Below are 12,263 nucleotides of genomic sequence, written 5' to 3'. Positions count from 1 at the left end.
AATTATAAAATGTGGATTCAAAAGTTATCATCATCAAATAAAAAAATTGTAGTTAATAATTAGCTGTTACATTTTTGCAAATAAAAGATCAGAATAAACTCATATTATATAGGATTAGGAAAATCTTGGTTTCCGTGGAGCCCCAAAACAAGCAAGAAATTTAACCTTTTGTCACTCATACTAGCTGTCAAAATAAATTTGTTACTCGCTGGCTATGACACGTAAGAGTACATTTAACCTTTTGTCACTCATACTAGCTGTCAAAATAAATTTGTTACTCGCTGGCTATGACACGTAAGAGTACCAAACCTGCTATAAACGAGGGATAATTCTGTTATGAACCGGCCATCCATAGTTCCTTCCTCCGCTGCGGCTGCACCCCACAAGAGAGAGAGAGAGCCATCGCGAAACGGCGAAAGCACACGAGACGCGACGGCTACACGTTACCCTCCCCTCCCCTCGCCGCGACGCCCAACCCCTCACGCTTCCGCATCTCCTCCCCCCGGCCCGCGACCGCCGGCTGCTCGATCCCCCCCTGCCTGCCTCGGTAAGCTCCCCGCCGATCCCTCGCTTACATCTATCTACGTATCTAGTTTGGTGAGTTTCTCTGCCGGGCGTCCTCCCAGGGAGGGGGGCGGTTGGGATTGGCGGATGGTGGCGAACCAGGAGGGGGCGGTGGAAGAACCGGCGCCCGCGGCGGGGGCGGTTGACCCGATGCGGCTGGCGTCGCGGTGGCGGTCGCCGGCGGAGTGGGAGGCCGCGGCGGCCGAGCTGGAGGCGGAGCCCGCGCCGTCCGAGCTCAACACCACCAACAGCTCGGGCCTCTTCGCCGTCGTGTCCACCGACCGGATGTCCGTCAGGTACCTCGGCGTCAACCAGCACGGCCACGACGTCGGCGTCGTGCAGGCCAACCGCCCCGCCCCCACGCGCCGCGCCGTCTACTACTTCGAGATGGGCGTCAAGAACGCCGGGCAGAAGGGACAGACCTCCATCGGCTTCACCACCGAGAATTTCAAGATGCGCCGCCAACCTGGGTTAGAAACCCCTTGCCTTCTTGTTGTTGTTTGGTCCCACTATTAGTTTCGATTCAATGTTTGTCTGCAATCAAAAATGTAAAACTTATGGTGTACGTCCTCATTTTGAGAAAAAATCACACTTCACAGTAGCGGCTAAGTTTTAGCCAATTGAGTTGCCCGCCTAAGAACCTAAGTTGATGGTTATGGATCACAATTTCGTTTAAAAAATATGATGTATGGAGTATTAAACTGGTTGAATTGGGCTATTTGTCGCAGATGCTAGTTTTTCATGCTAAGTGCTAAGATATGATTTCAGTTCAAATGCATAGAAATGTCTACTGTTGTCTTTGCTGTGGAAAATTTCATGGCTATATTATGATAATGTTGACTGAAATTATCGTCATTTACACAAAATTTTCAGGATGCCCTGACATTTGCTTCAGGCTACTTTACTTTTATTCCGAGTTGTAGTTATGTAGGGATTTCACATTGAAATTTGTATGTAATCAAAGTGTCAGTTTGATTTCATGTTCCAATTGAGATTTAGTTTTTTCTATACTGTATTTCATATGGATTCTTTATCTTACATCTTCCAATCCAAGTTTCAGCGGTTTCTAAATGGTGCTTTGTTACTCTTTGTTTTAGTCCATGCCCTTATACGCCAGAGTCCAGACCAACACTTTTTATCTGCAGTTTCTAGGTTTCGAGAGCAAACGTGGAGGGTCCTTTCACCGTATTTTGATAATTTAAGACAGACAGATGTCAGAGAAATTGTTAGCAAATAATATAACCCACCTTTTCTTTCTTAGCAGACTTCAAATTTTACCATTAAAGTATATCATTTTTTCTTTTGATGATTTTCTAACTGATCATCTTTGTTCTTTGTTCATTCCAGCTGGGAGTCTAACAGCTTGGGATATCATGGCGACGATGGCCTTCTTTACCGTGGGGGGAAAAGTGAGTCATTTGGTCCCAAATTCACTTCTGGTGATACAGTTGGTGCCGGCATCAACTATTTTTCACAAGAATTGTTCTTCACGTAAGTTTCGTCATTCTGTCTGAATTGACATGACAGTATCCTCTCCTCTGATTAGTTAGTTTATATTAGCCTTCTAGGTGTTGTACTATATAGACTTTCTTAAGGTTCATAGCTTTGATCTTTTGTCTTGTGAGCTTTTTCTTGACATGAGATGAATACTGTGCTTTGTTTTCTGCTTTCATTAATATTTTCAAATTTCCAAGAATTGTCTTCACTACAGTTGTTGGCTGTTGAATACCTGAATTTGGAAATTATGTGTATTTGCATCTGCCACTAGGCCTCTAACATTGGCATATCATTTGCTTGTTTCTTTTTGAGTAAAATACACTGGTGGTCCTTAAACTTGTAAGAATGTGTCATTTAGGCCCATAAACTTGCAAAAGGTAGATTTATGTCCCTCAACCTGGTAAAGTATGTCGTGTAGGTCCAAACTGCCACGTGTCCCTCTAAACAAATACGTGGCACATCTCTCTTTCTCCCGTTCTCCCCTTTCTATCTCATCCTTCCTCCTCCATGTACTGTGAACTCCCAATCAAGTTTACTGGATCTTGGATCTGGATTATGGATTTCCAGGGAGTGATGGAGAAAAGAAAGTTTACTATTTTTAGTTTTTATTCTGATTTATGTGCCACATCAACAGCCATGTTAGCGCTGGAAGGATATGTGGCAGTTTTTGACCTAAATGACATACTGTAACAAGTTTAAAAACTTAGATTTGTATCTTACAAGTTTATATGACATCTTCCTACAAGTTGAAGGACCACCAGTGTATTTGACTGTTTATTTTTCTCCTTCAGGAGCCTTCACCTTGCTTATTTTATGTCAGGTTATCATGCTGCACTAAAATCTAATTACATGTAACATTTTGCAGAAAAAATGGATCTTTGGTTGGATCTGTTCAAAAAGAAATTAAAGGCCCACTATATCCTACCATTGCAGTTCATAGTCAGGATGAAGAGTAAGATGACTTCTCCTAAGTCATTGTTTCAGTAAAAACAGACACTCCAAATATGAAGAATTGCATTGTAACCAATGCACTTAAACCTAAGTCGCAGAAATGGTGTTAAGTGTAACTATTTGCCGAATGTGGGGCTTTCTGCAGCTTGATTGAAATATCTTTATATCTGGGGCAATTTGATTTTTCTTATTTCTTTTTCACTTCATCCATTCATGATAGTTACAAACAAATGATGTTTCTCCATTTTCTATAGCAAATTACCTGCAAATCCACTACTTTAACTGATTATAAACATGATTCCTCTTCTGTTGGTATTTTACAAATTCGAACTTGGCCAAATGAAGGTATAATCTATAAGCAAATATCCACAACTCCATAAAATTATCCTTGTTGCTTTCCTTTCTTATAAACATATGAGACTTTTTGTATATGTACCTTCAGCATACTTAGAATTACTTATATTCAACAGTTTGATACTTAGATTTATGATCAGTGTAGGAACTATGAAATGCTGCTGACTTGCAGCTTATATTACCTATTTGGCAATGTCTATGGAACCTGATTTATTTGCCAAATAATTGCATCAATCTATTATATTGGCTTGGAATTGCATGCATCATGTGTGATAAATTATTAGATTATTTTTCAGTTTTTCACTGGATCTGACTGTTTGATTTTCTGCAAATCAGGGCGACAGTAAACTTTGGAAAAGAACCGTTCTGTTTTGACATCGAGGTGAGCCTATGTCTGGTATTGTTATTCACCTATTAAGGTCCTGGATCTGTCCTGTGCATATTCAGCTACATAATGTTGTCCAGATTTTCTTATATTATCTTAAATTTCTTGTTTTCATTCCATAGTTTACTGCATGTACGAAACATGTCACAGTGTCTTATAGATTATCCATATCAGTTTGCTAAATTCAGTTGCATTGCACCTTAAGTGCAGCTCCTTTCATATCATTGTAAATGCATCTCCTTCCATATCATTGGGAGGACTTTTGGTTGCATGCGTCCTTATGGGCAGCAATCCGGCCTCTAAAATATGGTGCCATAAGAACCAATTGGTTTTTGTTACGGAATTATATCCTTCCATTGTTACCACAGCTCATTCTTGTCACTTATATTTGTGTGTTTATGCATCAACTCAGATATAGTGGTAATGTGCTATGAGATAACACTAAATATGATTCTTATGGGCAGGGTTATATTTTTAAAGAGAAAATGAAGCAACAATCTGTCAGTGACAAATTGTTCTTGCAAACGGACATCAGTCATTGGTATGCTTTCTCATGTTAACAATCCATTACTGTTGCGTCATGACATCATCATGTGTCTTGTGAAATAGGTTAGCGAGTTATGTTTGATAATCACTGACTTGTGCTGTTGATTATTTGTTGGTTTCTGTTATGTATATGTGAAATTTACCACATTGCGCAGTCTACACTTGATACCATCACTCCACCCTTCATCCTACCTTGTTTCAAGCTTTAATTGTGCATAGACAATAAATCTTTTATAGTCTGGCCGCCTTATGTATATGTACTGTGCTGGAACAGGATTGTTCGTTCATATCTCCTACATTACGGCTACCAAGATACTTTAAATTCTTTTGATATGGCAAGTGAAACTGATCCTCCATCCAATCATCAAAATGGTTATGGGGAACCTCCAGAAATGTATGGTCTTAGCCACAGAAAATTGCTGCGTCAGGTGAGCTGAGAAAGACCTACTTGAAACTGAATGTTAATGCTGTTTATCCATTTTTCTAATATATTAGTTAGCAGCTCTGGGGAGTCAATTGGTAATGTTGTATAAGAGTTTTAAAAGATCACACATGTTCTCTGTGAAACCAGGCCTTGAGTACAGTAGTTTAAATAGTTAGTATTACTCACTGATGAATAAAAGCACATTTGTGAAAAGTATCCATATGTATTTTTGTTGGTCACCAGTACCAGCGACCACCGATATTTCTTTTTTTGAGTGGGGTAGTGTTGTATGTTTTGTAAATGTTATAAATGCAAGATTCATTGGTAGCCCCCCCGCCCCCAACCCCCCCCCAAAAAAAAAAGAAAAGTGGCGTTTGGTTACTGCTCACCTTGTGTGCAGTTATACCATTTGTCTACTACCCTGTGCAGATACCGCAAATTCCATAGATTTGCCCCCTATTGATCCCCCGCTCTCTCTCTCTCTCTCTCTCTCTTCTGGTGTGGTTTCTGCCTTCTGAAAACAGTTTATTTGATTTCGTGAAGCTTATCATGAATGGAGATATTGATTCTGCATTCAAAAGGCTTGGAGAATGGTATCCACAGGTGATAAAGGTAGTCTTCTATGTTCTAATTGATTCGATTCATCTACTCCATGCAGTTTCCACAAATTGCTAATGTGAACTGAAAGGTGCAGAGACTCGATTATTCTTGTCAGAACCGCATGTCCTTGATCTTGTGACGTGGTTTCACTGCCTCCCTGAACTTGTATTTTACTTTGTAATACAAGTTTAGGTAGGAAGGCGGTATGGCTTCACAAGTTTAATGACCTGCGGTTCGATTTTCTTTTATTGTTAAACTTGCATTATAATTAGTCAAATACTATCTTCATCCTAGCACAGCATTTTCAATTGCCATAATGTACTTTCCGCAGAGGGTTAATTTTATCACTAAGAAATCATTTTCTTTGCAGGATGAAACGTCAGTTATTTGCTTCTTACTCCATTCTCAAAGATTCATTGAATTTATCAGGGTAATTATCTGAGCTTCCTAAATTCAGCTGTTGTGCACTTGTGCTTCATAGTTTGGGTGTCTATTTGGTCAAATAGCTATATTATATCTATTTGGTCAAAATAGCTATATTATACTCTAGTGATTTAAGCTAAATAATTTCATGCAAACAATCATATCATCAACCGACAAACTACATATACACATGAAAATAATACAATACTGTAATAAAATAAAATACAACACACCCATTAGATCAGGGTAAATTGTCCAATCTACACAAATCATGTGAAGTATGAAGTTTGGCAACGTGTAGCCCAAAACGTACTTTGTTTTGTAATGCAGGGAGCATGCTAGATGCTCTTATTATGTACTTTGTTTTTTAATGCAGGGAGCATGCTAGATGCTCTTATTTTGGCATGTGATTCTGTTTGACATTGCCCACCCAGGGCTTTAGTTTGCATGTGTGCTTGTGGTGGGCACTTGGATATGTTGCATAATTGCGCTATATCTTTTTCCATAATGATATAAATATCAGTTTCTCTTGCATTAGGCTGGACAGCTGGAGGACGCTGTAAAATATGCTCGTTCTAACCTGGCCAACTTCTTGACGCACAAAGCTTTTGATGGGTTGCTAAAGGTAATGCCATGGCTTTTTAGATGTTGATGCATCCTTTTTAATCTGTCCAATGATTGCCATAGCAAAGTGTTTTAAATCTTCGCATCTGTATACGGTTTGCAATTTCAGTGAGCTAAAAAGTGAACAATATGCTACCTGCAGGAGAGCGTCACCCTGCTTGCATATGAGAAGCCTGCTGAATCGTGCATCGGATATCTGCTAGACTCTCCACAGCGGGAATTTGTTGCTGATGCAGTGAATGCAGCTGTCCTGTCAACTAACCCGAGCATGAAGGACCCTGAGAGTTGCCTTTATTCATGTCTTGAGAAGCTACTGAGACAGCTCACAGTATGCAGCTTCGAGCGACGCGCTTTCAACGGTGACCAAGGGGATGCATTCTTACTACATAAAGAAGTGCAAACCTGTGATAGATCCAGGTGTTCCTAGGCATCAAACTATTCAAGTTGCACCTTAATCTGAGTGGTGAACTCAGAGACGAGACTCTGACGCTCTTCGAAGGAAAGGAGTTCACCTCGGAGTGGAGAAGTAGACCGTGAGCCGTGATCAAACACAAAGTACTTGATTTTAAGCTCCGGATATACTCTCCACGAGGTGAATGCCGAACTGCGCCATGTGACTGTCGCCGAGACATTTGGCAGGCAGCAGCTCCTTTCCTTCCCTGTAATCTGAAAACTTACATCCACACATGGCCTGGACATGTCCTTTTCCTCCATAACATTGGAAGCTTTGTGCTGGTAGACATTCTGAATGTGAAGTGAAAAAGAAAAAAAACAATAAGATGTGTAAATGAAACTGAAATGCCCTTAACCTTGTGGATTCTTTCTGATTCAAGGATACGTTCATTTGCAATCTCTTGGTGGCTCTCCGGCAAGTGTTACTTGAAAGACCAACCATTTGCAAGAACATGGTCAAGGCCATCTCTGACCTTGACGGTACTCAGCCCTGTCTTCTTTCTTTTGAAATCTGTAGTCTTCGTTTGTTTGTAAGTGAATTTGCACTGTTGGATCATTCACATATATTCCCAGCCAATCTGTTTGTTTGACTGCCTTAAATGCTCTCATTATGGCCCTGTTTAGTTGGGTTAAATTTTGGGGGTTTGGTGGTAACATCGTATTTGAATTATTAAATGTAGTCTAATAACAAAATAATTTATAGATTTTGCTAGAAAACCGCGAGATGAATTTATTAAGCCTAACTAATCAGTTATTAGTAAATGTTTACTTTAACAATATATTATTAAATCATAACATAATTAGGCTTAAAAATTCATCTTGCAATTTACATGCAATTTGTGTAATTAATTTTTTTCTCTACATGACAGCGTGAAAATTTTTGTTTTAACGGGCCATATATATTTTAGAAAATAGTTAAAGAAATCTGATATCATACGTTAACCGGCTAAAAAAACTTACTGCTACTTTGACATTTTAGAAATATAAGCCTAGGTGAGAGTCATAGCAAATATAATCCTACACGGTCTGCAAATATGCGTGGGAAATACTGGTTGAAAATTCCAATATTCCATATCTTCCACTGCACGACTTCATGGCGGTATTGCATAGTTTTTCTACAGCCCCCAGTTTGTCGGGTGGATGATTAGGGTAAGCAAGAGGTAAAAACGTGCATATCTTTTTACTTAATAAATGAACGAGCAAAACGATATATTTAAAAATGAAAAAGTAATTTATGAATAAATTTTTATGTATAGGTTCCTAGCGAACTCATAGCTAATTCTAAAAATAAAGTGGGAGACTGGAAACAATTAGAATTATAAACAACAAAATATCGAAGGGGATGTAGCTTAAATGGTAGAGCGCTCGCTTTGCATGCGAGAGGCACGGGGTTCGATCCCCCGCATCTCCATTTTTGTTAACCTTACCTCTTTCTATCAGTTTTTTTTTTACATTGACTCCAACATTTCTTCTTTCTATCGACTTTTTTTTTAACATTATATTTGTATAATGATACCCTATTTTAAAACACTTTTTGATCGTTACATTTTTATATTATGAAAGAATTATGATTGCACTTTATGCCATTTATTATTATCATCAAAGTTTTCACTTTGCACTAGGTAGTACTATTACCTTTTGCTGTATATCTGATCGCCGTAGTTTATCTTCTCTAATCACATATCCTCACTGACAAATAGATGGTCTACTTATAAACAAGGGAGTTCGCTAGCATGCTGGCTGGAGCCATTGTGCTATGTGTGTTGATGTGTTAAACAAGTGATTTGGGGTGGTAAAATATTGAAAACAATGAGGGCAAAAATGCTTTGATCCATACACATTTGCACTGAATTCTTCATCGGAGGATTTGAAACCCTATTCCGATGGATTTTGTTGCCATACATTCACATTTCTCCATCTTTTCTATTTCTATGGATTAAAATTTCCCCTCCATCTTTTCTATGGATTAAAATTTCCCCGAACCGAATAAGCTCAAACAATATCCTCGGAAAATCCTATGATCCAAACAGGGCCTTAACCTCCAAATACAGAGCAGTGAAACAGGTATAATTGGGCCTTGAAGGCCCAGCCCATTTACCCACTGCTCGGTAGGGTCCACATGTCGGCCACAGCCCCCGGGGGTTTATAGGTTTTCATTTTTCTCTCGCTGCTTCGATTCCCTCCTCTCCTCTCCGCTCCGCTCCCCCGCCGCCGCCGACTCGCCGGAGCTCGACAGCGCCACCCCCAGCCGATCCAAGATGTGGTACCTGTGCGTCTTCTACCACAGGCTGCTCGACTACCGGCGGCCCGAGGTGCAGTCGCTCGCCGAGCTCTTCGGCGGCCCGGGCGCCGGGGACGCCGTCGAGTGGCGCATGCCGGAGAACCACCACGTCGACTCCCCCTTCCACCTCGTCCGCCTCCCCGGGGACGAGCGCCTCGCCGCGCAGATCGCCAACCGCAGTAAGCGGGACCGTTTTTTCTCGATTCCTTAGCTTCCTTCTCGCGGTTAATCCTCGGCGCCGCCATGCCATGCGCAGGCTTGCTCGTGAAGGGGATCTACGAGCTCTGGGGGCACGGCAACACCTACGAGGAGCTCGAGAGGGCGGTCGTCGAGTACCCCGAGGAGAGGAAGCTGCCGTACCTCACACCGGAGAGCACATTCAAGATCGTCGTCGATAGCTTCGGCAAGGTGATCAGCTTCCAGGAGCAGAACGAGATCATGAAGAGCCTCACCTACATCCCCTTCATGGTTGTTGCGACCTTGCGATTTCACTCGCGTGATGAAATTTTGTGGATGCCGGAAGCTTTTTCCCTCTGTGTGTGATTGTGATTGGTGCTGTTCCCCATTCTCAGGGCCGTGTCAATTTGAAGAATCCCGACCACAAGTTCTTCGTCATGGAGACTGATGACTATGGCTGCAACAACGGCCTCCCGCCGGTTGTTCAGAGGACGGTATTCTTTGGCCGCGAGGTCGGAGCGGCGGATAGGCATCTCCTGCCGACCTATCAGCTGAAGAGCAGGAAGTATATTGGCCCAACTGCAATGGATGCTGAAATGGCGTTTCTTATGGCCAATCAAGGGTTGGCGTGGCCCGGGAAGCTTGTGTATGACCCTTTCGTTGGGACTGGGAGTATTTTGGTCGCGGCCGCGCATTTTGGAGCCATGACAATGGTTTGTGCTTTTCGCGCAGATGAATGCATGATGCTCATTCTGCCTGTGAGTATTGTCTTGCTGATAGGGGCTTTTCAGGGTGCAGATATTGATATAAGGGTTGTACGCGATGGTCGTGGTCCGGATTGCAATATTTGGAGCAACTTTGAGCAGGTACTTGGGGTGAAGTTGGCTACAATTTTTTGCTTAGAGAGATTCTTACATCCTAGTGTGATCTGTAAAATCCCATGTGAGCTGCCACTCTTTTGTGACAGTTAATTCTTTAACATTGCTCTTGTCTGTTATGTGACTTCATATGATATACTGTTCTCGTCTAGTTTGTGACTTAGTATGATATAGCTTGCAGACTATATGCATTTTGGTGTTTATCACGTGTTAGTAAAATATCTGAATTTCATGTGAAGTACTTACTGCATACTCTTCTTCAGTACAAATTGCCAGAGCCATTATGTGTACTAAGGGCAGATAACAACCTCCCACCTTGGCGTCCAGGACTGAAGGAGGTAATATGCTGTTTATACAATGTTGTATGTTTAATGTTACGGTAGTTTACAGTTTATACTATATGTGCGACTAAACTGAAGCCGAAACAGATTTGCTCAACTGTGTTCTCTTTTTTTTTTTTGCATAAAGTGAATGCGGTACTTTCGTGCAATATCTTTTTTGTACTTTACATTTTTTTGTTGCTCGATTTGGTTGACATAACTTTGTCTTCAAACCAACCCACCAGAAATTTCTTTTTGTTGTAAATTGGGAAAATAGTTGATGATGGGTACCTGAATTCTCACGTGGCTTTTTAACTGATGAAATATTTCCTACAACTGAATTTCCATATGAAGCACATGGGCCTTTTAATTTCTCTTCTTTTTTACCTTGAATGAAACTTTCCATAGCCGTTGGCTTGGGAGATATCTTCTGCAAGAAACTCTGAAGACTGAAAGTGATTGCTTTACTCCCTCGTTTGAATGTTTTGACAAGATATGATAAACACACTGTTGATGCTTTGTGATCTATTAGGTTTTTGATGCCATCATCTGTGATCCTCCATATGGAGTCCGGGCTGGAGGCCGCAAGTCCGGTGGCCGGAAGCTCATCAAGGGCACCGTTACTCCTTACACAGTTCCAGACGAGAAGAGGGACAGCCACATCCCATCGACCGCACCTTACAGCCTCGCCGAGTGCGTCCATGACCTCCTCCACCTCGCCGCAAGAATGCTGGTGATGGGTGGCCGGCTGGTCTTCTTCTTCCCCGTCGTCCGCGAGGATGGCGTCGCCAACCCAGCCAAATACCCCGAGCACCCCTGCTTCAAGCTGATCGCCACCTGCGAGCAGATCCTGAGCATGAGGTACAGCCGGGTCCTGCTGACCATGGTGAAGGTCGGTCCCTACACCGAGGAGGTTGAGAAGGCTGCGGAGCAGCGGCACCGCGAGTTCAGGGAGAACCACCACAAGTGGATGGAGGAGGGCAACCTCCACTCCACCGTGTTCAGCCCGGCCGATCAGGGCGCCCCTGTAGACAGGGACTCCAAGCCCAAGTACAGAGGCAAGTATGTGTAGGCACTAGGCAGCGGGAAATGTCTGAACTTGTCTGATGGTTGAAACTGATGCTGTAACGAACAATTTTGTCGATGCCAAAACCATTTCTGGGAGAGGAATTTGCTATTTTAGCTACGAAACCTGAAAACTTCGCTCAAATGGTCATGTAACCGTGAACTGCGCTTTAAGCTGATAATTTCATTTGGTCAATGAGGATTTGCACCTTTTTCCATGTTAATTAGCTCCTCAATGGTCTGTCAGAACCGTGAACTGTGTTTTTTTTTACTTCATGATTTCTATCTTACCTTCTTCACCCAATCTTGTTTGTTTTCTGGAGTTCGGCTGTAAGCATTCGTTCGTTGTATAGACCTGCCAAAAAGACAACCCACTTGAACCAACCAAATTCCAGGTCTGTCAAAAACTGCTTGAATCCACTATTCATCATATTCATTAGAATCGTCTCAGGTGCTAGCCAGAATTGTCGCAGATTTTTTGTATCGTCAATGGCGTTTAAATAATTTCAGCTAAACCAATTCATTTGTCAGCTGATCCTGGCCATACGTTACTTGGAATCCTCCTGGCTGGCAATGCCATCTGATCCTGGCAGCAAGTTACTTATTTCCTCGAAATGGCTTATCAAATTACACTCCGTTGGTTTAATTGCGGGTTTATTCAGATGGTTCTCGTTTGACAGCAAAAAAAATCAGTCATTGCAAAGTTAGAAAGACTGACACA

At 41.9% G+C, this 12,263-nt stretch overlaps 2 protein-coding genes and 1 non-coding gene across 3 annotated transcripts; all 3 read left to right on the top strand.

Annotated features, from left to right (window-relative positions):
• Nucleotides 1–376: 376 nt before the first annotated feature.
• On the top strand, nucleotides 377–7,220 carry LOC102721522 (ran-binding protein M homolog). The gene is made up of 11 exons (XM_015834152.2): nucleotides 377–547; nucleotides 627–1,034; nucleotides 1,912–2,055; nucleotides 2,927–3,013; nucleotides 3,703–3,748; nucleotides 4,216–4,292; nucleotides 4,572–4,725; nucleotides 5,265–5,333; nucleotides 5,692–5,751; nucleotides 6,283–6,369; nucleotides 6,511–7,220. The coding sequence occupies exons 2-11, from the start codon at nucleotides 652–654 to the stop codon at nucleotides 6,793–6,795; spliced, it is 1,392 nt and encodes a 463-aa protein (XP_015689638.2). The 5' UTR covers nucleotides 377–547; nucleotides 627–651; the 3' UTR covers nucleotides 6,796–7,220.
• Nucleotides 7,221–8,159: 939 nt separating this feature from the next.
• Nucleotides 8,160–8,232, top strand: TRNAA-UGC. The gene has a single exon. It is a non-coding gene; the product is annotated as a tRNA-Ala (tRNA).
• A 768-nt stretch (nucleotides 8,233–9,000) lies between these two features.
• On the top strand, nucleotides 9,001–11,836 carry LOC102716378 (tRNA (guanine(10)-N2)-methyltransferase homolog). Its single transcript, XM_006647311.3, has 6 exons — nucleotides 9,001–9,281; nucleotides 9,359–9,570; nucleotides 9,675–9,992; nucleotides 10,071–10,145; nucleotides 10,421–10,495; nucleotides 11,010–11,836. The coding sequence occupies exons 1-6, from the start codon at nucleotides 9,080–9,082 to the stop codon at nucleotides 11,547–11,549; spliced, it is 1,422 nt and encodes a 473-aa protein (XP_006647374.1). The 5' UTR covers nucleotides 9,001–9,079; the 3' UTR covers nucleotides 11,550–11,836.
• The last annotated feature ends 427 nt before the right edge of the window (nucleotides 11,837–12,263 follow it).

The sequence above is a fragment of the Oryza brachyantha genome, chromosome 2 (genome assembly GCF_000231095.2).
Source record: "Oryza brachyantha chromosome 2, ObraRS2, whole genome shotgun sequence".
NCBI classification, from domain to species: domain Eukaryota; kingdom Viridiplantae; phylum Streptophyta; class Magnoliopsida; order Poales; family Poaceae; genus Oryza; species Oryza brachyantha.
The sequence above is the reverse complement of the archived record's forward strand: the minus strand, read 5'-3'. Positions and strand labels throughout refer to the sequence as shown.